This window comes from Aspergillus pseudodeflectus (assembly GCF_044049435.1).
Source record: "Aspergillus pseudodeflectus strain CBS 756.74 chromosome Unknown BJX68scaffold_128, whole genome shotgun sequence".
Lineage (NCBI taxonomy): Eukaryota > Fungi > Ascomycota > Eurotiomycetes > Eurotiales > Aspergillaceae > Aspergillus > Aspergillus pseudodeflectus.
In genome coordinates, this window is record NW_027263904.1 from 1 (window position 1) to 25139 (window position 25139).

General features: G+C 48.1%; 9 protein-coding genes across 9 annotated transcripts; 3 read left to right on the top strand and 6 right to left on the bottom strand.

The window, feature by feature from the left end:
- The first annotated feature begins 2799 nt into the window (after window positions 1-2799).
- BJX68DRAFT_251148 (uncharacterized protein) lies at window positions 2800-3511 on the top strand. The gene is made up of 4 exons (XM_071042354.1): window positions 2800-2918; window positions 2971-3041; window positions 3111-3197; window positions 3282-3511. Exons 1-4 carry the CDS (start codon window positions 2904-2906, stop codon window positions 3376-3378), a joined length of 270 nt encoding a protein of 89 aa, XP_070891906.1. The 5' UTR covers window positions 2800-2903; the 3' UTR covers window positions 3379-3511.
- A 332-nt stretch (window positions 3512-3843) lies between these two features.
- Window positions 3844-5867, bottom strand: BJX68DRAFT_273652 (carotenoid oxygenase family protein; the record flags this gene model as incomplete). Its single annotated transcript, XM_071047514.1, has 6 exons — window positions 3844-4011; window positions 4073-4720; window positions 4773-4863; window positions 4915-5025; window positions 5087-5201; window positions 5246-5867. The coding sequence occupies 6 exons, from the start codon at window positions 5865-5867 to the stop codon at window positions 3844-3846; spliced, it is 1755 nt and encodes a 584-aa protein (XP_070891907.1).
- Window positions 5868-6468: 601 nt separating this feature from the next.
- On the bottom strand, window positions 6469-7167 carry BJX68DRAFT_260052 (uncharacterized protein; the record flags this gene model as incomplete). Its single annotated transcript, XM_071043809.1, has 4 exons — window positions 6469-6672; window positions 6736-6912; window positions 6991-7122; window positions 7153-7167. 4 exons carry the CDS (start codon window positions 7165-7167, stop codon window positions 6469-6471), a joined length of 528 nt encoding a protein of 175 aa, XP_070891908.1.
- A 328-nt stretch (window positions 7168-7495) lies between these two features.
- On the top strand, window positions 7496-9432 carry BJX68DRAFT_273653 (CocE/NonD family hydrolase; the record flags this gene model as incomplete). Its single annotated transcript, XM_071047515.1, has 4 exons — window positions 7496-7960; window positions 8010-8113; window positions 8164-8493; window positions 8544-9432. 4 exons carry the CDS (start codon window positions 7496-7498, stop codon window positions 9430-9432), a joined length of 1788 nt encoding a protein of 595 aa, XP_070891909.1.
- Window positions 9433-9589: 157 nt separating this feature from the next.
- BJX68DRAFT_251150 (uncharacterized protein) lies at window positions 9590-12526 on the bottom strand. Its single transcript, XM_071042355.1, has 5 exons — window positions 12410-12526; window positions 12273-12343; window positions 12157-12211; window positions 10825-12111; window positions 9590-10774 (listed from the first exon to the last, which is right to left on the bottom strand). Exons 2-5 carry the CDS (start codon window positions 12340-12342, stop codon window positions 9709-9711), a joined length of 2478 nt encoding a protein of 825 aa, XP_070891910.1. The 5' UTR covers window position 12343; window positions 12410-12526; the 3' UTR covers window positions 9590-9708.
- Window positions 12527-13766: 1240 nt separating this feature from the next.
- On the bottom strand, window positions 13767-14353 carry BJX68DRAFT_273655 (cytochrome P450; the record flags this gene model as incomplete). Its single annotated transcript, XM_071047516.1, has 2 exons — window positions 13767-14189; window positions 14252-14353. 2 exons carry the CDS (start codon window positions 14351-14353, stop codon window positions 13767-13769), a joined length of 525 nt encoding a protein of 174 aa, XP_070891911.1.
- Window positions 14354-15988: 1635 nt separating this feature from the next.
- BJX68DRAFT_273656 (nuclear transport factor 2 family protein) lies at window positions 15989-16465 on the bottom strand (the record flags this gene model as incomplete). The annotated part of the gene is made up of 1 exon (XM_071047517.1): window positions 15989-16465. The coding sequence occupies one exon, from the start codon at window positions 16463-16465 to the stop codon at window positions 15989-15991; it is 477 nt and encodes a 158-aa protein (XP_070891912.1).
- A 428-nt stretch (window positions 16466-16893) lies between these two features.
- On the top strand, window positions 16894-18148 carry BJX68DRAFT_260054 (serine hydrolase domain-containing protein; the record flags this gene model as incomplete). Its single annotated transcript, XM_071043810.1, has 2 exons — window positions 16894-16984; window positions 17046-18148. 2 exons carry the CDS (start codon window positions 16894-16896, stop codon window positions 18146-18148), a joined length of 1194 nt encoding a protein of 397 aa, XP_070891913.1.
- A 498-nt stretch (window positions 18149-18646) lies between these two features.
- BJX68DRAFT_274732 (uncharacterized protein) lies at window positions 18647-23097 on the bottom strand (the record flags this gene model as incomplete). The annotated part of the gene is made up of 5 exons (XM_071047714.1): window positions 22322-23097; window positions 21056-21546; window positions 20914-21013; window positions 19901-20879; window positions 18647-19821 (listed from the first exon to the last, which is right to left on the bottom strand). The coding sequence occupies exons 1-5, from the start codon at window positions 22964-22966 to the stop codon at window positions 18647-18649; spliced, it is 3390 nt and encodes a 1129-aa protein (XP_070891914.1). The 5' UTR covers window positions 22967-23097.
- Between the last annotated feature and the right edge of the window lie 2042 nt (window positions 23098-25139).

Sequence of the window (25139 nt, forward strand, 5' to 3'; positions counted from 1 at the left end):
CTGCTGCGGTTTCATTACGGGTCTTTGGTCTGCCTCTCCCTCGGCGTTCGGTTCGACTGCCCAACGCATACCTTGTAGCTTCCTCTTCCTGTTCCCGGGCATAGTTATTCGGTGGTCTGGTGACTCGTTTGGGTCGTAGCCGTGGTGGTGATTCTTCGCGTTCGTCGCGGTCGGGGGGTTCAGGGGTTCGTGTTTCGGCCCGTCCCGCGCGCGCGTCGCGTGTCGGCATCTTGCCCAACAACCTTCGGCAAGTCGTTCCAAAATCTCAGGTTTGTACAGTCCGTCCGATGGCGATACAGGCTCGCAATCCTGTCTGGTCCGTCGTTGGGCTCTACAGTGCCTTGCACAACCGCCCTGCCCACCCAGAACATTGCAAGTTTCTGTCAAGCCCTCAGAGTGGGGCCAATCCTTATACGGTTAGCGCAGTAAATGAATCTCTTGGCAAGCTATGTCTCGTTTTGAAATTTCCTCCATAACCAGGGTCTAACCAGGATAAGGAGCCAGTTCCACGACAGGCAGGAGATAATGAAACGGATAGCGTAAGAGTACATGAGTAAAGATTCTCAAGTTCCCTAAAAGCAGGCCTCAGATTACACGGATAGGATGAAGTCATGACATGATTAAGAAAGCAGCAAAGGTGAGGGAGATGCATGCCAGGGCTCCTAATCAGACAGTAAAATCCAGGTAAATCCCAACCGAGAATGAATAAACTCAGATTTCTTAATAGAACCTGTCATCAACTCATAGAATACATCATAGCAAGCCCTTGCCTAGTTTCAATGTAACACATCGCAGTCTAATACATCACCAATCTTACTTCATAATTTAATCGTAGTGAGATCTTTACTAAGCCATTGGATGTTGACTACCGTGATATCATTAATCGCTGGTTATTCTCCACCTTAGCTTGCCATATGACGTGTAGACATATCCCGGAACTAACTAGGATGTTGTCTGTCCCAGACAGAACTAACGTCAACGAGTTAACAAGGGTGGAAACCCCTCAGGGCTTAAATATCCAGATCTAGGAGCCCAATTAGTATGGGTTCTATTAAAGTGGAATTACTTTTTGAGGGTACGAATTGTGTGCGCTTGACTTGTCAGTTTACTGCCATGTTACTATAGATTACCCAACATGCTATAATACATTTTAGGTCCAAAAGTCTGGCGACACTTCAAAATATATAGTTCCAACCACCGACCTTGAATTCAAATTATTCAACAACCACCACGAATTAAGACCTCTAAATACATTAAATCGAACCAGAATTAGTATTTTGTATACCAGCCACGAGCCTGATAAACCTCCTCTACCCGTCGAGGAATCGAATCAATTAAACTGTTAATCTTCGCCTGTGGGATCAACCACCAAGCAGCTCTTATAGCTCTTTTAAATCGTTTCCAGTCAACCTGAGCTCTTCCGTCCATAAAAAGGTCTGGGTATAGAAGGACTAGCTGCTTTTTTAAAAGGTTCCAGTAGTGTTCTATAGGGTTTAAATTAGGTGAGTGTGTAGGCCAATCCATGACCTTAATCCTATGAACTTTAAACCACTCCTGCGCCTTCAAACTTTCATGAATCTTTGCATTATCTTGTTAGAAGATAAGACCAGGTTCATAGATAGGAATTAACTCCTCTTTAAGGCATTTAATATAAGAATTAGTGGAGTAGCCCTTCTTTTTTAAAGTTTCGTCCCTCTTAATAATGACCAGGTTTGAGCGACCACCATGCTATATCGCGGCCCATACCATCTGCGAGATATCCTTGCCATGATTAGCTAGATTAACTAAATCCTTCCTAAAGGCTTCGCGCTGGTATTAAAAGACAAATTGAACAGTATTATTAGGTTTCCGTTAAACCGAGTATTTATTAGAATATATGACCTCCTTTAAACCCTCTTTTCTCTGCTAATTCTTAACGAAATTAAATCGTTTCTTCGCTCGCTCTTTATTTAGATAAATGCGCTTCTTGCTCTTCTATTTACGCAGGCGATAGTGGTGGAATATACATTAAATAGTTAACCTAGAGGGCTAGTAGGGGGTGGTTACGCCCAGGGCCCGATAGCTTATTTAAGGGTTTTGACGAGCTTTGAGATAAAGATATCTCCTTCCTAATTAGGATATCTTTGTAGGCCGACCGCTTCGAGGTAGAGTTTTTATGGTTTAGTGGAGAATATAGCGTTCCTTGGTTCGGTAGATTGTGCTTTAATGGACTTTAAACTGGGTGGCAAGTTTAGAGGGCGATTAACCAGCCTCTAGACTATATATAATAGCCGCTCGAACTTCTGGAAATAATTCATCATTTCGACCACGATTTCCGCTTATTTCTATACCGAAAGCTCTCATATTGGTGGTGTGGTGGTGTTTTAAAAAAGTTAGGAAGTTCGCGTCGCGTCAAAACACGCTAGAGTGTCGCTAGCCTTTTGGTCCCCGATTTTTTTTGTACCATGATTAATAAATGAAATCTCAACTATAAATACTTCCTAGCTTATAGCGCTTTTAGGTCTCTAGATATGGACACAGACAGCCACAGAGGGATGGGAAATATGTACCGTACGTCTCATGCCCTATGTTGATTTGAGATTAGGGTAAGTATTAGAAATTAGATTATCCTATTATCGTGAATTCCCATGGCTGGGTCGCGAGCGGTGTTTAAGTTTAGATTATGGTGGAGAGAGTCTCTGTAGAAGCGTTCTAGATAAACCTTAAGAGCATTAATGTAACCTCGCAAAACTTATTCAAATAATATCACCTCTAACCTTTCTCCACATTGATCGATAGATGACGTGTAGACCACCATGACATAGTATTTAAAACACGCGTCCCATCACTCCTGCCCCCTACAACATTTAGAGTTGACCATTATTGCCATCTCAACAACCGCCTAATATCTTCACACGAACAAAATGACCAAGGATCTGGTGCGATGTGCTCTACTTGCGACTTCATCAGCAAAACACTAACAAGAACCAGACATTTGATATCCGCTACGTCAATGAGCTTGCTCATCAATATTACGGCGATGGCGCGAAACTAGCTAATACGTATGTTTACGACACTCCCCCTCATTCCCACCCTCCATTGCCAGAAGCAAACCTAATTGTCACATACAGGGTCCGCGAGACGTATAAAGGCAAAGACCTTAATATCCCAGATAAATTCGACAGCACCCTGACAGTCCCACCCATCCACTTCATGGGGTACGTATTGCGTCATGAGCCGCTGGTTCGCTGGGTCGCTGAGAAGATGGTAGTCTGATAATGGGTGGTGCTAATGCAAAGCAGTGTGTCAGCGCCAGATGATGTCGACGTCGACGGCTTGAAGAGGGTTGAGGTTCCTTCGGGGCTGCAGATTGAGATACTTGATTTTAATAATGAGTAGTTGTACCTATAGAAGCTGCCTAGGTCAGGTGTTTGTCTGCCGGGGAGGTGCGCTTCTGGGCTTATAGGTTTACATTGGTAGATTCAAAGTATAGTTGCTAAGTTGCTCTGCCATTGCTTGTACTATGTAAAGTGGGTGGGCTTACTTGGGAAGCTGAAAGTGAGGATATAATTGCTTATACTGTAGTTGGTAGGTATCACTTTAAATAAAACTAGTAGTATTCATCCTTACACCTCAACGTCTAGGAAGCATTCCGGTTTACGCGAATTCATGTTATTATATATCACTTCACTAGCTCGTTTACAAATGGACATTGACGAATATCTTGTAATAACAGTGTGACACCTAAATAGATATTTCTAGGCTTGAAAAAATAACACTTGCGCAAGAGATATAATTTAGGAAGATAATAGCAATAGTAATACCTAAGCGATGTAAAATAGCTACAATAGCTATACATATGGCTTAAAGCCAAGGATTCTTCACCGCCTCCTTTCTAGTGACTACGACCGGTTTTCCAGTAAACTCTTCAAAAGGTTTGGGGGCACCAGTACTAAACTTCGCCTGCAGTTCAGCCGTTACTCCAGAATAATCCACCAATGGCTTTCTGGCTCGCATTGTCTTTGTGTTAACCTGATAAGTAGTTAGCAAAAGAATATTTCTCAGCTTTGCCTAGAGGCCTGCTGTGACTCACCCACTGCCCGTGTACACCTTCGCAAAGCTGGAATGGCAGCTCCACAACGCAAACCGGACCGTCAGTAATCTTTGTTGCGTCAAGAACCGTGAGATGGGCCTGTCTGCGCTGAGAATCCCGGGTACATGTCACTAGCCAGCCATCTCCCTCCGGCGAGTCCGGACTGCGTGGGATGAAACATGGCTCGCCAACGATAACACCGTTACCAGCTACCCATACGTTGGTCACACCTGCTGCGACATCGACGTGAAGGATTCCGTCGAAGCCAGTCGGGGAATACCTACAACCATACACATGGTTGTGTGGCTTCGAGATATACCTGTCGTCGCATCGAACCATCTCCCCCGCAACTTCACTGAGTACAACTGGAAGCTCCATTTCGTTGGACTCGGCATTCGGGTCAATCTTGAATCTGACCAACTTCCCCTGAAGTTGAGCTTCCGGTCTTGCAGCATCCAGCTCAGGGTGCATATTCGGAAGGATTTTGAAGATATCATAATCTGCAACAAAGGCATCAATGTATATGCAGCCATCCTCCCCTTCAAAACCATTTCCGAGATGAGCCCAAAAGTGGTTTTTGAGAGTATCAAACCACCTCACGTTCTGTGGCTTAGGGTTCCGACGGGGTAGAATGCCGTAACGGTTAGGCTTCACACGTTGGTTAGATATATTGATGCGGTACTGGAGTCGAGCAACTCACGAGATATCTGTTAAACCGGAAATGTGTGCCGTGGTTCTTTTTCATGTGCTCCGTGTCAAGTTGGCTGTTGCTCATATGAAATACAACCCAGCTAAAGGTAACTGATTAGCTCGAGTTTCTCTGCAAATTCAGAATCACAAACTTGTCTGTGGCTATCATATCGTGTGTCCATGTCACGTCTGGGGTTTTCACCCAACACTCATCAGACTTTTTCCCGTTCTTGTCGAATTGATAATAGACAAGGTCGTTGGCTCTACAACGCGGTCAAATTTTGCTCTCAATAGGCGGTGGTTCGATGCTCCCTTTTCACTTACCCTACGCCCGTGGCCTCCATGCCATAACCCATTGCCTCACCGCTAGTATAATCCACTTTGGGGTGCGCGGTAAATGTCTTTGACGGGTTGATTTGCCCTTCGAAGTCATAAATACCTACACCATTAGTAATTTTTCGACATCTGCAGATGTAAGCTTACCAAGTGTCTCCAGGGTGTCTGGATCTAGCGCAATCGGAGGGCTGTCCTCCTTGAGGACTAACAAAAATCCATACCAGTATAGGATGTGAGTATTCCCGGAAGATTGGATGTCATCAAATACTCTTTTATCGTCGGAATACGGATTGCGATACGCCCCAAAAAGCGACTGCCGAGCAATCCGCTCGTAGATAAAGCGAGGAGTACGTACGTACTTCTGCTTAAAGTCAACCTCACCATTGGAAAATCTCCAAGCATGGATGGCGCCGTCTGAATTGATCCAAGTGTCGCTACCAGTCCGATTCGCAAAGATAGGATCGCAGCCGGTTCGATAGAACGTTCCATCAATTTCTGGTGGAACTTTCCCGCGGACAACACAGGACGCCACCTCGGCATCAAAGCGCGTAGGAGTATTGGGTCCAGTATTGTAAGGGTTCACTCTCGAAAATTGATACTTTCCGTCCGTTGCCAAAGACTCTTGTTTAGCTGGGATTGATGCACTAGCTGGTGACACGTTGATCGATAGTTTCGAGTAGCGCTCACAATCGTCCAACTTCGAAGTGATATCAACAGAGGCGACGAACTCCTGCAGCTGGGAAGCAGACATGCCCGATAGGTTAACCATGATGGCGGAAAAACAACAGATCTTCTCTGAAGAGCGATGCACTTTATAAAAATACCAAGAGTATGAGACAAAGGATGGCCTAGCGAAGATACATCTTATGTATATAGTACAAATCTGTCACCGCACGTGAGGTAGGAAAGTTCTACCAGCAAGAGGATACTGGTCCACAGTGCTCGCCTACTTTTGGGTGGGGCTACTATGAAGCTGGAAATGGTATTCCCCACCGTGTCACTAACTTGTAGTATTCCAGGTATTATGCATAAGGAGGGTTTGTTTTCCCCGCACCTAGCCAGGTGTGCCCCCCCTTATTCACACGTGGGGGTCCATGGTGTATACCTAGCCCCTCCTCATGCAAACTGAACCCTCCCTATGCATACTTGGGTCAACCTTTATACATGTTTACGTAGTTGAGTACTGGTCCTTTTCTGATAGACATATACTAGCAGTATTTTCATAAATGAAAGTATATGATTATGCATATTTATCTTGGTAAACTTCTCAACGCATGCTGTTGTATTGCCAGCCCTTTGTGCGAATTCTAGCGGATCTAGGGCAACCTACCATACAGTTTACCTGTCACTACGTCAACCATTCCTTGCATTCACTTCAGATACCACATCTTTGTTACTGTTGTCATCCTAATCTTCCTCTGTAACTGAAAAGTCCCCTGTAGTAACGCCTCTGGTGTCGGCGGACACCATGGGATATAGATATCGACCGGCACAACACGATCAACACCCCTTACAACATTGTAGCTGCAGTGATAGTATCCGCGACCATTTGCGCAGCTCCCCATACTTATTACCTACTTTGGCTCAGGCATGTGGTCTTCTAGCTGGCGAAGCGCTGGAGCCATTTCATTTGTTACCGTCCCTGCTACAATCAGAACGTCGGAGTGACGTGCTGAAGTACGGGAGATAATACCAAGTCTATCTTGATCGTAGCGTGGCATGGGGACGTGCATCATTTCAACTCCGCGGCGGGCAAGGCCAAAGGTTAGGCGCCAGAGTGAGCCGTTGTGGACCCAGGCTATCAAGGAGTCGGTCTACGTTCTAGGGGAGTGAGTTTGTTAGCTGGTGGTTCGGATGAGCAGGCATGGGGGACAGGAGGGGTGGTACAAGACGTGATCGAACTGTCCAGTTTTGCGGTCGTTGCTCAGAGCTCTTGGTAAAGCTGCGGTACATTTTTCCAGTCCGAAGATTGCCTGTTTATGTAGGGATATGTAGGACAGGGTCACTCTGCCGCAAGCTCGGACCTAAGCCTCACTGCGTAGGAGAGGTGTAACTCGAAAGAGGTTCATTTTCGTGTTCTGGACGTGCAATAAGGAAAGGCTCAACTGCTAGGACTCTTTATTCTATACCTAGAGTGAAAAAGATGTTTCTGAAGGAAAATTGTGGTCGGTCATTATTTACTGGGAGGCGAAGCGGGTGGAGAGCGCGGGGTTGACGGAAACGTGGAGGTGGATTCGGCCCAGGGTGGAGGAGGTGCGTGTTCTATATAATACCAGCATCACAAGACCGGATGATGCAAAACAACTGCACTCAAGTCTATCTGATCCTTTGCATCTCAGATTTCCTTCTCTATCCTGCTCCAAACGATATTCATATATCGTACTGAAGACCGCCACAATGTCGCACACCATTGGAGGAATCAAGGTGGACTTCGTCCCTAGCAACAGAAACTTCCACAATTGGTGGATCGAGTTCAATCCAAGCACGCAGGTCCTACCAGAGGGTTGGAAAAGAGATGGCGATCGCCTTGCCCTGCGTGAAGCCCTTATTTGGGACAAAGATGTTCCAATCCCTTTGAGAGACGGTACAGTACTTCGCGCAGATATATTCCGCCCAGAGTCCCAGAAAGACCGCCCGCTTCCAGCCATCCTTGCATGGAGCCCTTATGGCAAGACGGGTGCTGGTATGAACCAAACAACCGACTTCACGTACCTTGGTGTCGGGAAAGCTGCACTAAGCGGACTCGAGAAGTTTGAGGCCCCGGATCCAGCTGAGTGGTGCCCGCGTGGATATGCAATTGTGCAACCTGATTCTCGTGGATGCTATCACTCTGAAGGGGATGTCTTTGTTGTCGGCACTCAGGTAAGAGAAGGCAGGTTGATGACCGATCCTGGGCTAACTGTTACTGTAGGAGGGCCGTGATGGGTACGACGTGATTGAATGGATTGCGAAGCAGCCTTGGAGTAACGAAGCCGTTGCTATGGCTGGGAATTCATGGCTGGCAATGGCTCAATGGTACATCGCGGACCTGTCACGACAAGGGTGTATGACTGATGAAGACCTAGGTTCATTGCAGCTGAAAAGCCACCCCATCTCAAGGCTATTGCCCCTTGGGAAGGTGTTGGTGACTTCTACCGTGAGACCATTTGCCGAGGCGGTATCCCAAACCCTTCCTTCTGGGAAATCTTGTGCCAGGATATCAACGGGTTCAACCTCCGTGAGGATATAGGTGGGATGGTTGAAAAGTATCCGCTGTGGAACGCATACTGGGAGGACAAGAAGCCACGGCTCGCTGATATTGACATCCCTATGTATGTTTTGGCAAGTTATTCGACCCAATTGCACACAGAGGGTTCAATCAGAGGCTGGAAATACGCATCTTCGAAGGAGAAATGGTAAGCACAACCTACAATTGCTGATTTAGGATTCTGCTAACCCTGAGTAGGCTTCGTATTCACCCAACGCATGAGTGGCATGACATCTACCAGCCATCAGCAAATGACGAGATGCAGCGCTTTTTGGACCATTTCCTTCTTGGGAAGAATAATGGGTGGGAGCTAACCCCAAAAATCCGGGTTTCTCTTCTCCGATACAATCGCCCACCGATTAGCTTTAGGGTCGAAGACGACTATCCTCCCAAAAGAGTGCAGTATCATAATTACCTGCTGAATGCGAGCGACGGGTCTCTGACTTTGGACTCCTCGATTGCGCTCCATCAGGCTCCGGCCACGGCATCTTACCAATCAGACACTTGGGAAGACGACGGTGTATATTTCACTTACACGTTCGACAAATACACTGAGCTGATTGGCTGGTCGAAGGCGACTCTGTTCATGTCCTGCAATGATTTGGATGACCTTGATGTTTACGTCGTTCTTCGTAAACTAGATCGCCACGGCAAGCCATTGCTAAACTACAATATCCCCAGGAATGATTGGAACCATGGTGTTACGGAAGATGAGATCCCTGACTTCAACACTTACAAGTACATTGGGCCAAGCGGTCGCCTTAGAGCTTCCAAGCGAGCCATGGGCGTTGAACCTGGCCTAACCGAAGAACAGCTTCAGAGCAAGACTCCGGCTGAGCTCTGGTTTCCCCATGATAAGTCAGAGAAGATTCCACCGGGAGACGTGGTCAAGCTGGAAATTCCCATTTGGCCAGGAGGCATAGCTTTTGACGCAGGGGAGTCAATACGCTTGGAAATTAAAGGCCATGATCCTTTGTTTCCTGAGCACGGCCCTTGCTACCGTGCTCCGAAGAACCAGAATAAGGGTCGCCATTTTGTCCATACTGGTGGGGATCACCCAGCTTCTTTGCTGCTTCCTCTGGCTTGAGGTGGAAAGGCAATGGTAACCGAGATGATCCATGATCATTTTGGTCAAGATTACGCTCATAATGTTGTATGTCAGACAAAGGATTATAATGATTCTGCGAAGCGTCAGAGAAAACCAGAAGAATACTGTATGGAAATGAACAATTTTTTTTGTGAAGTATATATATCTCGCGTCTTTACTAAATTTTCTTCCGTAGAAACGGCGGGCCGCTCACAAGGCGACTAATGCCAATGCCCGGAAGCTATGCGGCCGACAACATTGCAATATAGTGTCTCATCAATACTGATCTTGGCGAAGTATCGCTGTGACCTCGCCAAGATCCTTCATAATTGAGTCAAGATGCATGACCAAGGGGGAGGGAGCTGTGGACGAATAATGGGCCAAATCGACGGAGAATCTGTTCCAGACGATCTCCCGAGCAATTTCCATGACTTGCTTCAGGTTTGTGAGGGAGACATAGGTCCATGATGTGGATGGGACACCGGTGAGTACAGGAAGACCCTCAGCAAAGTCGATGAATGCCATTCGCGAGTCAGTCACCGAACTATCCAGGACGACTGGCGAACAGTCCAGCGGCATGACAATCTCAGTGCCGGCGCTCTGGTTGTTATTCTGATCACCTTGAACGATTCCATACGCCCACAGACACAAGGCTGCCTGGTACACTGCCGTGGCGTAGAACCCGCGTATCAAGCGTGCTTGTAAGGATCTTGCGGCCCGAAAAACCTGGCCGGCATGCCAGACTGCGCAGCGCGCTTCTCGCGTTGAAAACCAGTCTTCGCGTAAACGCAAGAATGTCTTTCCCGCTTCACGGAAGCCCGACTTACCGGCCAAACACTGCAAGTCTACGTCAGGCATGTGAAGAAGCATCATCAGTAGCTCGCTGATTAGTACGCCCTCGTCGCGAATTTTACATTGCGTACTCAAGAAGCGTCGCTGACTCCTCTGCAGGTCGTTGTAAATGTTCTCGTATTGGCAAGCAATCCATAAGTCTGAGCTGTCTGAAACCGGTCGACTATCTTTTCGTCGCTTATGAAGTGTTTTTGCATTTCCTAGCGCCCATATCTGAGGCCAGGAGCCATACAAATGGACTATGTTGGTCAAGTTAACATCGATCATGTCGCTATCAAGACCAATATCCTGATGGCTTGACGCAATACTTGGCAGAGGCCGTGGCCTTTTGAAAGAAGTGTATAGGTCTTCCCATTCCTTCGAGGAAGCCGCTTCCCAGAGAGCCTCGGCAGCTGGAACAGGTAACGTGTACTCGACAAGAGTGGTTAACGGTCCTCTTCTCAGTGCGATTGAACTCTGCATATCATGTATGAATGAGTGCAGTGTGGTCCTGAATCCATTAGTCGCCAATGGATGTAATTGAATCAATGTGGTGGTCACCTTTTCACGGCCTCCTGATAGGCCCATTCGCGCCACTTTATCCTCACAGCTTGCTCATCTTCCTGTCGATCAAGTTCTATCGTAGAGTAGAAGCACTCGTCAAAAGTGCCAGTTCTTCGTAACATGGTAATCACGGCCTGCTCGATGCCCTCAGCGATTTCAATCTTACGCATGGAGCCGCTCCATATGCCAATGTCGATACATAGTCTGACTGTTTGAATGAAAGAGAGGTTACGCGAATTCGAATTATCTGCCTCCACCAATGCCATAGAGGAGAGTCGGACAGCTTCTTGTAACGCGAACCCCATTTTCCAGACAGCTGGCTTAGCGACGACTTGAGCACCTGCAGCAGCCATTGCCATCAGAAGCTCAACTGAAACATCTGCGGAGTCGAAAGAGCTTTTGTGTATCCACTTGTCCACGACGTTCTTCTGAGAATGAAAAAAGATCTGCACAAGATAGCGGAGGCTGTCGGTTGACGGGAAACTGCTGATGCTTGTCGCGGATAGCTTCAATGACTCTATGACAAGCCCCAAAATACGGTCACGGACTGTCGGCGACAAGGATATATGACAACTGCAGGACAGGGCCTCGCTTGCTTCCGGGGAGTTACCAATTGTAGAATCAGATACAGTAAAGCTAGCGTTCTCCGCGTAAGTATTTTCATGCCTGTGAGGTTGCCACACCCAAAGCGATTTCTTGGAGGCTGTGTGGCACCCGACCACTGCGCTCGTGGTTTCGAGCTCATGTGGCTGCACCTCGGAAGGACTTGTGTTCTCCATTAGTGCCTGGAACTCATCATTCAATAAGCTTTCGTCGCAGAAGTTGTGATCACCGAGCAAGCCTGAATCGGAGTGTAGCTCATCGAAAAGACTAAGAAAGGGAAGGTTAAGTTCGTTGGGTTGGGAGCACATAGTCTGTTGGAACAGGTCTGGGTTGACAGTGCCGAAAAAGCCGAGGCTGGACGACGTTTGCACCCGCCTGCTTTCGATAGCAGGTATATTTCGGGGCGGATTCTCGGAACTTGGGAGATTTTCATCGTCTGTGCCCTCGTTGCCCAAGTCTCCGTCGGGATGTAGTCCGTATATGTCGCTTTTCGAAGTTTTGCATATCATTCCACGATCAGTACAGCGCTGGCACGGCTTGATATCATCGCATCGTGTCTTGGAAGAGGCGCAACCGTAACAAGCTCGCAACGAGCGCATCGGGCGCTGAGAGTGTCGATTAGTACGAGTTGAGCCGTTCATCCTCCGTTCGTGAACGCCTCGGTGCCGGCTCAACAAATCGCTAAATATGGTTAGCAAAGTACATAGTCATAATATCGCGGCATGCCTCCTCGTAAACGACTTCCCACACTCCGGACAACGATAAGGTCGCTTCCCTAGATCTTCTGGCGTGTAAGCCCGCTGGTTGTTATACCATATGTGCCTGATAAATGAAATACGTACGTGATTTCATATGTCGGGTGAGATGGTCATAACGAGCGTATTCCTTCGAGCATACTTGGCAATAATGCATGCTTCGAGATTCGATGCAGTGAGCGTCGCTGTTCTCGACAGTAGTATGGTGAAGATTATCGCCGTACTGTAGATTCCACCCCTATCGCAACGCGATGGACGATTCAGGCGTATCAAGGAGCACAACTAATCGTATACTCTTAGTCTACCTGTTTGCTGCTAGTCGTCATGTGTGGCAGCGAAGGGGTTCTGACTACGGGGGATTTCCTGCAGGGAGACACATCCTGCAGATTGCTGGACGAATGGAAAGTGTATTACTCATCGACCCCTCAGTGGTGCCGGAGAAGTGCTCCGGACGGTGCCAGCTGACCTGTAAGGACCTGGAAGTGCAGCTTCCGTCAGGTGCCGCCTTCCAAACCCCGCAAATCGGCCCCACTGGGCTTGGCAGACGCAGCACCCTCGGCTTAGAGAAAATTCGAGTCATCCAAGCATAATGGTCATGCATCAAAGACACACGCTATTTCTATAGATTTGCTACATAGGCGGGTAGGTTTGCTCGCAATACAGGTTTTTAGGGTGTCGGGTATATCGATTAAACCCACTGATATAAATTCAAAATACTCCTGCCTTTATATCTTGGATTATCCTAGACAAGGGCGCGGAACAGCGAATAGTCAACTAGAGCAGCTAGTGGACACGAGAGAAAACAAAAATAACAGAGCTGTATAATAATTTTAAAGAGCTTGTATTCTGTCTCTATGCCTTTAGATGCTTGCACTATGTCTTAGCAACTGGTTTTAAAACTTCATTAATAACCCTCCCATAATCCCATAATAATACAACCAATTTGACTTTCCATGAAAGGGTTCGCCTAAGAGTGTACAGCCTGGAGGAGACCCATTGATGGTCCCCAACCTTGGCAGCAAGGGAATTGATGAAGACGAAGAGGGCAAAGGCAGTAGTTAGGCAAGAAAGTAAGTTTCTAGTTTATCAGGGAGATCCAGCAGCCCTCCTATTGATCTACCCGTACAATACTATTTCTGAATTATGGGCTTTTACCTTTGTGAGAGAATCCAGGGAGAAATGAAGGTATATTCGCTGCCTGAGTGCCTTAGGCAAGTGATGAATATATCAATAGAGCTTCTCAACACCCGGGATGTCTTTTTTGGGGGAAACTACCGCTCTTCAAGAGGGAGAATGTACAAGGAAAAGCATCATACTTCAAAAGGCATGTACACGTAGAATATTCGCAAGCGCACGGCAACACAGCCGTGAATATTGCTCGAACGCCAACTGTTGGTAGGAGCACTTCTGGAGGTAGATGCGACCGTCTGCGATCGTAGCATCTGCGCAGCTGGGAGTTCTATTGGGCCAGGTAATACGAATTAACTGTTGCAAGACAAATGGTAGAGGTCATGTATCAGAAACGTGGTACTTAGTCACTTGTTTATAATGATGCGGAAGTACTGGTCTTTCCATGATACATCAGGTTACTGGCGTGAGCTTCACTAGCAAAGACTTTCCCTCTGCCATCATGAACCCTTGGTCGCCTAGCTTCATACCCTCGTGGCGAAACCCAACGGCTAGCTTGGCATCGAATGCCTGGTAAAGGGCGCAGGCAGTAAGCAGCATCTCCACACGAGCTACATGCATGCCAATACAGACATGCGGCCCAGGACTAAATGGTTTGTCCATGGATTTCATCTGTTCAGTGGGATTCTCCCAGCGGTCTGGTTTGAACTCCAACAGGTCCGGCAACACCATTTCGTCACGCCCCGCGGTGTAAGTATGACTGCCCACGATGATCCCGGCAGGGACATATACGCCGGCAATAGTCTTCCCAGGGGAAACGCGAGGAATGAATGTTGAAAGCGGCCCTCTTAACGCATAACTTGGCGGATTACCCGGCTCAAGTATGGCTAAATTATCTATTAGTATTTGGTTAACGGAGTTCAGGGTACGTGTCTTACCAGCTTGTTGGCCTTTTCATATGTTGGGAATATTAATGGGTCAGGGAAGGCTTGACGGATTTCTTCCACGACACGCTTCTGCATATCTGGACGTCGCCGCATGCTCGTATATGAGATACGCCAGGGAGCTTCCTGTGGTTTCACTGCCTGCTTCGATAAAAACGCCAGCATTCTCTAAAAGCTCTGCGCTAGAGAGCCGGTGCCTGTCTCCTTGTCTCTTGCTTCCATCATGCACCTTAGAATGCTCGATTTTTAGCTTCTTACCATCGTCTTATACCAGCGAATATAAACTGTGTATTAGCCGACGCCTTGCTGTTGCGGCGGTTCTAAATGGACCGAACGGAATATACCGAGCCGAGGGAACGGATCCAAATATCGTTGCGATGACGTAAAATATGTGAATATCATCTGCTAGTGGGTTCTTGGCGCCTTCGAGCAGATCAAAGCATTTAGAGAACTTTAGTTGACTGGTGAGATCGAGAAGCAGATGGTAAAGGTGGTCGTATATATCAACCAGGCTTAGTCTCCGCAGATTACGAATACCCTTATATGGAGTGACTTCACACTAAGATAGGGGAAGGAGGACACCCGCATTTGAACTGCTTGTACTCTGACCCGAGGGCTCCTTATTGCGGGGTGGCAGAAATGGTTGGGATCAGGCCCCTTCGCTGTAGCAAAGATTCCCCGGACATGTTCACCGGAAAGTATGGATGATGATTCTAAAAGTATGTTGGCAGTGGTACTCCAGGAAAGCATCCACCCTACTCGTCAACCTCCGCACAAACAAGAATCCTGCTGGGGGAAGGGGAACTATAGCCCCTCCCTAGATCAGGGACTCTATGGATACTCTGCATGTCGTGTGGATATCGGGCGCACTGACTGCAGAGAACTTACCCTCCTTGTTCTATAACCATGGCAAGCTGCTTGCTACCCACGTTCCCCCTCCCCCGCCCCAGGACCTGGTCTAAGAGTAGGATGTGTGGCACGGTCGGGGAGGACTAGGGGAGAGTATCCAGCCCGGATCCGATGCGCCGGGACCTCTCCATCGGCGAAACCGGCTTGCAAAGACGTAATCTACATGTATAACAGGCTCTCCCCGTCGCGGCCCTTGAGACAACGCAACTCTCCCCCGCGGGGCCCCCTTCGGCAGCAGCCTCAACTCTCGCAGGATGGCGCCCACAACCTCTGAGGCCAAATAAGCTCTGAGGCCAAATAAGACCACGATCCAAAAGATTATGCCGAGGATATTGGCTACCTGGTCAACTAGGAGCTGCACGAGGAGGCCGTGTGGTAGGCGCATCTTCTGGCTCGCCTACGCGGTGTAGGTCTTAGTGCTCAGTGGATTCGATACTGCCAGTTCCACCGTGATCAGCATCCCGGCTTACGCATTGACTACGCCCCTGCTTACGTGTGAAATCACTAGTATAAATATCGCCCTATCTTATTAGAGTATTATATATTCGATATAACTAGGGCAGATTATCCAGATAGTCTGGTGGTTAATATAACAAGACATAAACTAGCATTCACAAGGCAGATTTATTGCCTGACATCGACCCGTCTCTTAGCGTGATTCTCTCATATTTTCCTCTAGTCAACATCCTTTAGAACCTACTACCTGTCCCCTGTTCTTGCTACTAGTCCCGCCTTGGGCATTTTTAAGGGTTTCATTACATGAGGATGCCGCCCGTGGTGGGGAAATACTAAATACTGCATGAATGCGAAGAGCTGAGATGCTCAGAAGACCGAGTATCCACGCTTGATAGTCTCTGGCTTAATCTCTTGAATAGCATCCCAATGCTCCACAAATTTGCCGTTCTCAAATCGAAACAGGTCGAACACATGCGCGCCAGTGTCACTGGGCCAACCCTCTGAGAAGATCTGGACCATCACATAATCTCCATCCACCAAGATCCGTTTGAAGACCAGCTTGACGTACGGCTGCCCTGGGCCTACCCAACTCTTCTCGGCAGTAGACTTCAGAGTCTTTGACGCATCAATGATCGAATCCGGTCCACTTCCCCCGACCAGCTGACTGTGTTGTTTATAACTTTTGTCCACGAGCTCGCGGGTTCTCGTGTAGTCGTAGTATTTGAAGGTGGCTTGGTAAAGCTCGATTGTTGTCTTGATAATGGCGATTTGTTCTTCGGTGTGTGGTGGCTGGCCAGAGAGCGTGGCGTAGATCTGCTCCACTTCAGTGGAGTAGTCAACCATCTTGTCTGAACGGTTCGGTTTTGGTACTGTATTTGGACTTTATGAGTAATTCTAGGTGAATAATTTGCGGAGTTGATGATCTTGGATGTGCCCTTGTACCACCTTAATGTTCTACAACTTTTGACCTGCCACTGTACATCGGTGGGTGGGGAGACAGTGGGCATCACAATCGACCCCACCACTGTGGAGGGTGGGGGGGGGGGGTTTCTTCCTGACCCCACCACAGAGTGGCTAACTACAGCATCTTGGCAGAATTGAGCAAGAACTCTAGGGTGGCGCCAAGGGATGGGGAGGGGAGTGTTTCAATGGGTTGAGATCCTGCTTGTGGATAAAGGCAAATTTTAATATAATATTGAATGTGCCCCTAGTCAACGAAGAAGCATTCAAGCGTCCGATTCCAGGGTCCTACTTTTGCCCGAAGTTTTACAATGACGACTTTTCAAGAAATCCTAGCCAAGAGTACTGCCCGGGGTTCTAATATTGTCCCAGGCTGCGTCTTTGCCGCCGTGGACAAAACAGGTCAGCATGCACTCCCTCTGAAGCCGATGTGAAGTGTCCCTTACCTAATATCCTACTATAGGGAAGGTAATATATTCTGGCTCATCAGGATATGATTCCGTTCGCGCAGATGCACCACCCATCGATCCAAAAGGTGCATTTTGGATTGGAAGTTGCTCTAAGATTGTTGGGGCTATTGCCGCCCTCCAATGTGTAGAGCGTGGCCTGCTCACTCTCGATGAGCCTGTGTCAAAGTTCCTACCCGAGCTCTCGGACCTACAGATAATTGGGGCTGGTGATGCAGAACCGGGGAGTGATCAGTTCAAGTTTACCAAGACCACAAAACAAATCACATTACGACAGCTATTAACCCATTCGAGCGGGCTGGCGTATGATGTCCTCGATCCAGTTCTTCTGGCATGGCGGTCATCGAGGAATGAGTCACCCAAAGCACTTACCGGTACTATTATTGATGCAATGTCGGTCCCTCTGAGATTCGAGCCCGGAGAGGGTTGGGCCTATAGTAGCGGAATTGACTGGGCAGGCTTGCTCGTGAGCCGCTTGAATGACAATATACCGCTGGAGGAATACATGCAAGAGAATATCTGCAAGCCTCTTGGGCTGGAATCTACTACATTCCGTCTCGAGAAGCATCCTGGAATTAAGGCTAAGCTTGTTGGTACGTCTGCAAGGCAACCAGATGGAACCATGATCTCCTCGCAAAGGCTATGGCCAGAGTATTCTCCGGAAGATTGTGCTGGCGCGGGTATCTACTCTACAGTCGACGACTTCACCAAAATTGTTGGCGACCTTGTTAGAGACTCACCCATTCTTCTCAAAAAGGAAACCGTGGAAAAAATGTTCGTGGGACAACTTCCCGCGGGCTCAATCGCCCTTGAGTCGCTTAGAGCAGCAGCACCAGCACTCGAGCCACTAACAGGGGTGAGCAATATGGCGAAGGCGGCAAACCATGCGCTGGGAGCAATATACCTGGATGAACAGACTTCGACACAGAAGCAAGGAACCCTGTGCGGGGCAGGTCTACCACATTGTTTCTGGTTCGCTAATCGCAATGAGGGTCTCGCTGCGTTCTATGCTAGCCAGGTCCTTCCCCCGGGGGATCCGGCCGCTACGAAGTTGGCATTCGATTTTTTTCAAGAGATATGCAGGCCCGAACCGGTATAATCTAGATACTTGGTGTTATAACCGACGTTTCACCCTCCAGGAGACACGGCAGGTCATTTAGCGCTTTCAATTTATACGTTCAATTTCAGGTAACTGTTACTCGCTACTAGGTAGCCTCTACGGTATCTGAGTCTTTCCACCATCCACCTTACTGTGAGCACGCGGCCCAGGCCTAATTACATATTAGCCTCTGGGCCTTCTTTTCGTTTTTTTCCGGCGAAACTCTTCGAGATCATATAAATCGCAGGAGCAGAGGTAATCATGGAATGCAAAGCAATCATGCATTGTGACAGTTAGGAATTCCAAAAAGAGTGACTTGTGCTCTTCTCAATGTGTCCTCGCCTCAACCTGGCTGGGCTTGACTGCTTCCAGCTCAGTTACAAGTCTAGAGGAGTGCGCCAGTCTGTGGTAGGAAGGACGCTTGTAATAAAAACTGTATTGTTCAATCCAAATCCTTTACACAACCCAAATGTTATATACTGAGGCTTCGAAAAGAACCTATGTCTCTATCTTTGCATCGAAATCACCCTCCAGTAACCGTATTCCGTCCAAAATCCTGCCTAAATGAGTTTTTCCTATATCCCTGTTGTTCTGTCTTACATTTGCCACGAGAACTTTCAAGAACTGCACAGGACTCTTTGAAAACCTGGACTTGTGCGCCATGTCGCCTTCTGCCAGGTCGGGCAGTATAAATCCGTCCGGCCCGATTATGACTTGGTTGTTACCAGGCTTCCAAGCGAGACCGAGTGCGTCGCAGAGCTGCACATAGTCCTTAAATGATAAGAGGTATAGCTGACCGGAGAACAGACACAGGAGACTAGTGATGTGCCTCAGAGCCTTCAGGTGTAACCTGATTCCCAATATATTGTACAAGTCGAGACTGTCAAGCGATTTGTATCCTACGTTGATTCGTGCAGAGTAGAGATGCAGTATAATATGCTCAGTCCGCTCAATGGTCGTGAGTAGTTGTTGAACCTCGTAAGGGCTACCAATGATGAGTACACTGGGGTTCCTCTGGACGGACAGAATCCACTGAACGGGTTTCTGGAAAGGGTCCGAAAAGTCGACGGGACCCAACACTTTGTTGACGGTATTGGCAAAGTCGCGTGTAACGACGATGTTCCTCAGAAACTCAGACACATCCAGATATTGCGCTGCTGACGTGGTTGCGAGGGACATGAAAGCCGGCTGGAATGAATCTCTGGGATATACTCCATTGGGGATGAACTGCTCCAGGTTCGGGTGTATCTGATGTTCTACTGGCTCAGCCTGGGCGGTTTCACGACTTGCCGCTCTTGTTCGAGCCCAGGCGAAAGTTCCCGTTCTTGCTTCATTGAACGAAGAGTCTCCAAGCTCACTTAGACCAGAGTCCACGAATTGGCTCTCAAAAGCAGTTGCGGCATGCCGTTCCATGCGACTGATTATTGAAAAGATGACGCTGCTGGCCCGACGGGGACGATACCGCCTGTCAAGGCTCTGGGCTTCATCTTCCATGAACCTTTTGGCGCATTCGAGTCGACTTTCGCTGTCAGTCTGTATTGTCCGATCCTCCCATACAGTTTGGCTCTCAGTGAATCGGAGGCCTTGTCTCAGCCAAAGTCGGACTGCTTTTCGCAGATCGGCGCATGTTTCAGTGATAGCCCAGCAGATAACGTCTCCCACGGTAATATTTGCTGACAACGATGAAAGGTTCCTGGGCTCGAAGAACGCGGATCTTCTGTTCAATTTCTCGTGGGATAAAGAAGACCACACTCTGCCTTCTCCCAAGATTCCGCATTCTCATGCATGCTTGAACAAGTCTGTCCTTCGTCAGGTGTGCACCTAGAGTGACTGCAGCCCGGTAATCTGTAGGTAACCTGAGATCTGTGCCTCTAGTATGAGCTTCGTCGAGGAAGACAAGGCACTGGTCTAACCAATCTGCAAATGGCGAAGTATGTAATTCCTCAACCATGCCACTCTTGTCCATCACCACAATATCGTCAAAGTCATTGAAGAAGATGACTGCCTCCGTATTCCCCTCAGATGCATAATGGCGTAACCAAGCTCTTGCCAGCTCCAGATTTGTAAGGTCGATCACTTGGGCACCGACATCCAAAATCACCCGCGGCCTTGAACTCACGTTTGTGAGTGTCTCCAGGAGATATTGGCTGTGAAAAGTCGCCCCTGCCATCTCGTCCGTCATCAAAGTGATGCTATTCTCAGGGCATAGCAGATTCTCCAGTACAAGTGCATTAGTATGCTTCTGCTCAGGGAGGTCCAGTTGCCTAATATCGAGAGGAAGGATATATCTCGAATCATTTGTGCCACTAAAGCCGGTGGTAATGTGCTTTTTCTTCTTGCCTAGATCCCATCCCGAGGTCGATACCTTATACGGGAATTCCTTGACCTCTTGAGGGAAAACCATGTGGTGGAGGTAATAATCTATGGCGGCCTTGGAGTATCGAAGGTAAGGGAAGACAGTCGACACACACTGGGTACGATCCTTGGTATTGATTCCTTGGAGGTGTTTGAATGCGTCAGGCAATGTCGGATATGATTTTACCCAAGACTGATACTCGGAATCAGCATTATCTGATCGAATTAGAAGCTCTAGGGAGTCAAAGAGGGCCTGATCCCCGAGCCCTCCATAGTAGTAGCTTAGACAGCTCAGAACGATAACGATGTCAGGATGACTGAACTCGGACCGAGGCGTTGGGTTGTCCTCGGCCTTATAAGGAATAGCAAGCTTAGTCTTTCTCCCTATTCAAGTCGAGGCCGTAATTGACCCTCCATCTCTTCTGGCCAACAGCAAACGCAAGAACACGACCAGCAAGGAGGCCTCGTAGTAGAAGGGCGTGGTTGATGACTTTCCCGTTCCAGAACCGACTGTGTTCAACAGCTTGAACTTCTTCGAGTGATCGTAGTCACTGGGTAAGATATTTTCGAACAGCGTTTCGAATGTCAGGAGGCTGATATGCAATGGGAAACCCGGCGATGCCAGTCTCGCAGATCGAATCGGCCATACGGTTGAACATCGCCTTCTCAGCATCACGGCGTAGGATGCGGATCACTGGGAATCTCTGATGATGTCTCTCATCTCGGTCTATCGATTGCGGAAATTCTTCCTTCACCTCAACGGCGAATCGGTGGATTAGACTTAGGACTTGTTGCACAATGACCCATCGATCTGGACTATGTTCAATTGCCCTCCGTTGTCCGAGTGTGTAGATAAGTTCAAACCTGACATTGAAGTTTTCGTCGCTTTCATCCACGACGTCCCGAGAGTGATTTTCGAATAGGAGCCTCGTCTTCTTCAACTCCTTAGCAAGTTCAGTCTGACCATCAAGTTCAAACTCCAGCTCCATCAGCTGGAAGGATAGCAAATGCTCTGGCTGAACGAGCAAGATACCTCCTTCTTTCTGGCAATGGACTAGCAACTGATGTATAACCCTAGACCTGCTGGCATCTAGCTGGACATCTCTGGAGAAATGCAGTTGATAAACCGGACAGTTGACAAGGCCAGAGAGCTTAGCAACTAGCATTTGATGCATCTGCTTAGCCTGGGGCTTAGTTACTATGATTCGGACTAGCCTCGAGCCATCGCCAAGGGCAGTAGCTACAATTGGAACAATAACGGACGATTGCCTTGTCCCATATTCAGCTGCATCACTGCGTTGTGGTCACCTGAAGGTTGGATCATCTGCTGAGCAAGTTGCTGCTGGACTTCTCGGATCATGATTTGGCTCTCACATTCAACGAGCAACCACTCGGCATGTTCATGAGGGCTCTAGCCCTCATGGCCTTCGTTCTCGAGCTCACTGAGCAAGACAACAGGGGCACTATGAGACCGGATGAGTCGTCTCGCTTTTTGCAGAGCCGTAACTGCGAGTCCGTACTAGATGATGGCACTCTTCCAAGCACTAAACAGTTTTGGCCAGTCTGAGTTTCTGAGCTGCCGCAGGAAGAACACTGGAGAAATTCTGGGCTGATGCCCAGCTTCCGAGAGAATGGCATCTACCGTATCCTCAGGACTTTGCGCTTTTGACTGGGAGAATGGCTGGACGGCGCTCCGCAGCGAGTTGTACATGTCTTTCTGGCGTGTTTCGCAATATACTAGATGTTCCTGCAATAGAGCGGTAGGCACATCATTTTGGGTCAGCTTGTTCTGGCTATGATTTTTCAAACTCGACAGACTCTGCGCAACTCGTTCAGGTAATTGCGCTCGTATTGGAAACGAGCTCGGGATTCGAGAAAATCAACGATGTCTACCAGCTCCTTGCTTTCAGCCGTCTCTACTCTAGCTTTGGTGACAAGGCCTTGAATAGTCGATGCAGAGGCGTTGTTGATATTAGGGGCTTCGTGTCGAATAATATCACTGACAGACACGAACCCTTTATGATGGGGCTTAGTCTGCTGGTCAGATGACACCAATGGATCGTCAATAGGGGCCGTTTTCAAGGGGACCTTTTTCATGGTAGCAACAAACCCTTCCAAATATTCTTGGAAATTCTTCTTGGCCCACCATATTCTCCAAGATGGGAGGATTGACCTCGTTGCCGGTGCAACGTCAATATATGCCTCCATGTGGTAGTCGCTTGGTTGTTTGGGAACTTGATAGGGCCATTGTCGCGAAAGTCGATCTCTGAAGATGTTGATCGCCTGCCTCTCATCCTTACCGTACTCTCGCCGAAGTCTGTCTGCAGCTTTCCACCCCCACCTCCCCCTTGGCGGTTCTTTGCCGTGACTTTCCTTCTGGGCCATGTTTAGACTTGACCATATGAGGGGTTGCCGCAGCTTCAAGCATGTCAGGCTGCAAGGTGTATCCTTTGGAGAAGTCATGTACCTCGTTCAGAGGCAACGGAGCAGCTGCCACATAAGGAGATAAAGCCATCATGAGAAGTGCTTGGGTGATCTGCTGATCATGGTTGGTCGAATAGGCTATTGTCCCTATCCAAACCGTCAACTCCATCTTGCTGAGCCACTGTGGGTTGTCGTGAAAGGCATGGTGCAACTGAGCCCAGTATGACGATAGGTAAGAGCTTGGTTTCTGAAGCCAGATAGAATCGTATTCCGTATCTCGCTTTGCGGGAGCACCTCCGTGGTTGGCCGTTATCCCCATAGCCATCAATTTGTATAGGTTTAAAGCAAGTCCCCCTGAAACACGTTCCATGAGGCCCTGCTCACGATGGAAAACCTGGTGAGCCGTCGCGGTCGCACGGGCTGCTCGCTCTGATCTTGTATTGTCCCTTGACTGATAGATCTCATCATCGTTCGTGTGAAAGTCGGCGCCGAACCAGAGACACATTGACCAGCGTTACGGGAAATCGCCCGCTGCACCAGATCCATATTAGTGTTCACCTTTCGGTCTGGGTGAGGTTCGGCGTTTGGAAAGAGAAACTCGACTTCGGACGATCGCTTGAAGATCTCATTGGTGATCGCGAAACACCGATCAACTTGGACTGATACCCTGACCTGAGAGGGCCAGGCCACGGTTGGCATCACCTTCAAGTGATCTGGACGATAGTGACGGCTTGGGGCGAGCGCAGCGATGAGATGCAGGATGTTGCAAGCAGTTGGACACAGCTATCTAATCTATTGTCACACCGGGTGCCTCAGGCAACGCCGACAGGAGCCGCGCGAGCGCCGCTCGGGATCCGACCCGATTAAGCCTAACCCCTTTGGGCCAAATCCCGAATGACTCTCCTGGCATCGCTGTACATAAAAGACCCCTGGGAATCGCTGGTCTTCCTGAACCCCAGCGATTCGTTTCTGAATCAATTAGTATCTAGTTTCTCCTTCTTCTTTCGTACATCCTGCGTAGCTCGACATCTCGTTGCTTTCTAGGACCTCGCCGCGGGTGAAGACCGACTGGCAACCGCCACCAATCCAACCTCGCCGCTTACAGATAGCTTGATATAAGGACCTGAGTACATTTATTACGGGACAGTTAGATGACATGATAATAATTTTAAAGGATCATAATACTCTTTCAAACGCAAGGCACCTGGTATCATTTTTTCGGTCAGCTAGAGAGTATTTTGTGCAGAAGGCATACCTACATTTGATTTTATTAAAGCAACCCGGGCAAGCCATCTACTAGCACCCTTATTAAGTGCGCAGCTTACGCATTACCAAGAAGCCGCAATGTTAGTGGGAGTGGACTATGGACAGCTTGCTCCCTCAAATCGCATGAGCACTATTATGGAATATTATAGGCCGGGAATGCCTGGTAAGCTCGCCAAATCCATTGTGACAAATAAACAGTGATTGCTTTAAAGCGGAAAGCATGCGATTAATAACCGGATAAAAATGTAGATATCTTCTCTCGAGTTCTGATGGGGTGGTATAAGTTATGTCCCGCTTCATCTACCTGGCTTACTGAAGGAGGAAACAGATTGGCCCCTTGACTCCCTTTGACGCTAGGGAGATTATATTCTAAGACTTGAGTATACTATACTGATTGATTCCTTATACCCTAAATTCCCGCCTACAGTAATATAACGAGGCAAATTAACAAATATTGTGCTTATTTCAACATTGTTTCCTAACATGCACCGAAGCCATCCCATCCAAGAAAGCCTGAAGGTTACCTGAGAACTTCAATCTTCTTTGATCTAGTCTTCCGCCTCTCCCTAGGAAACGACAGTGTCGGGGCTGGGTGAAATGATGGTCTCATGTCCATTTTCAGCTCGAACCTGTTTTATAGTTCCAACCCGTGAATAAAAGCCCGGGTATTTCGAAGACTTATAGAAAATTATAGTAACATACCCTATAAGGAGGGGTTCCATTGGGCCCCAACACTTCTATAACTTCAAAAACTTGATCTTTTTGTCCGACAACTAGTCATATAGTTAACAGGCGCGCATGGTAATGAATGAGTCAAAAGGAAGCATATACCTCGAGCCTTGATAACTAACCTATTGTCAGAGAACGCGGGCATTGACAGCCAATGAATCCGTTGTGCCGCAGCCTAGCGCCGTGACAACTACGGAAGAACAATGCACCGAGACCG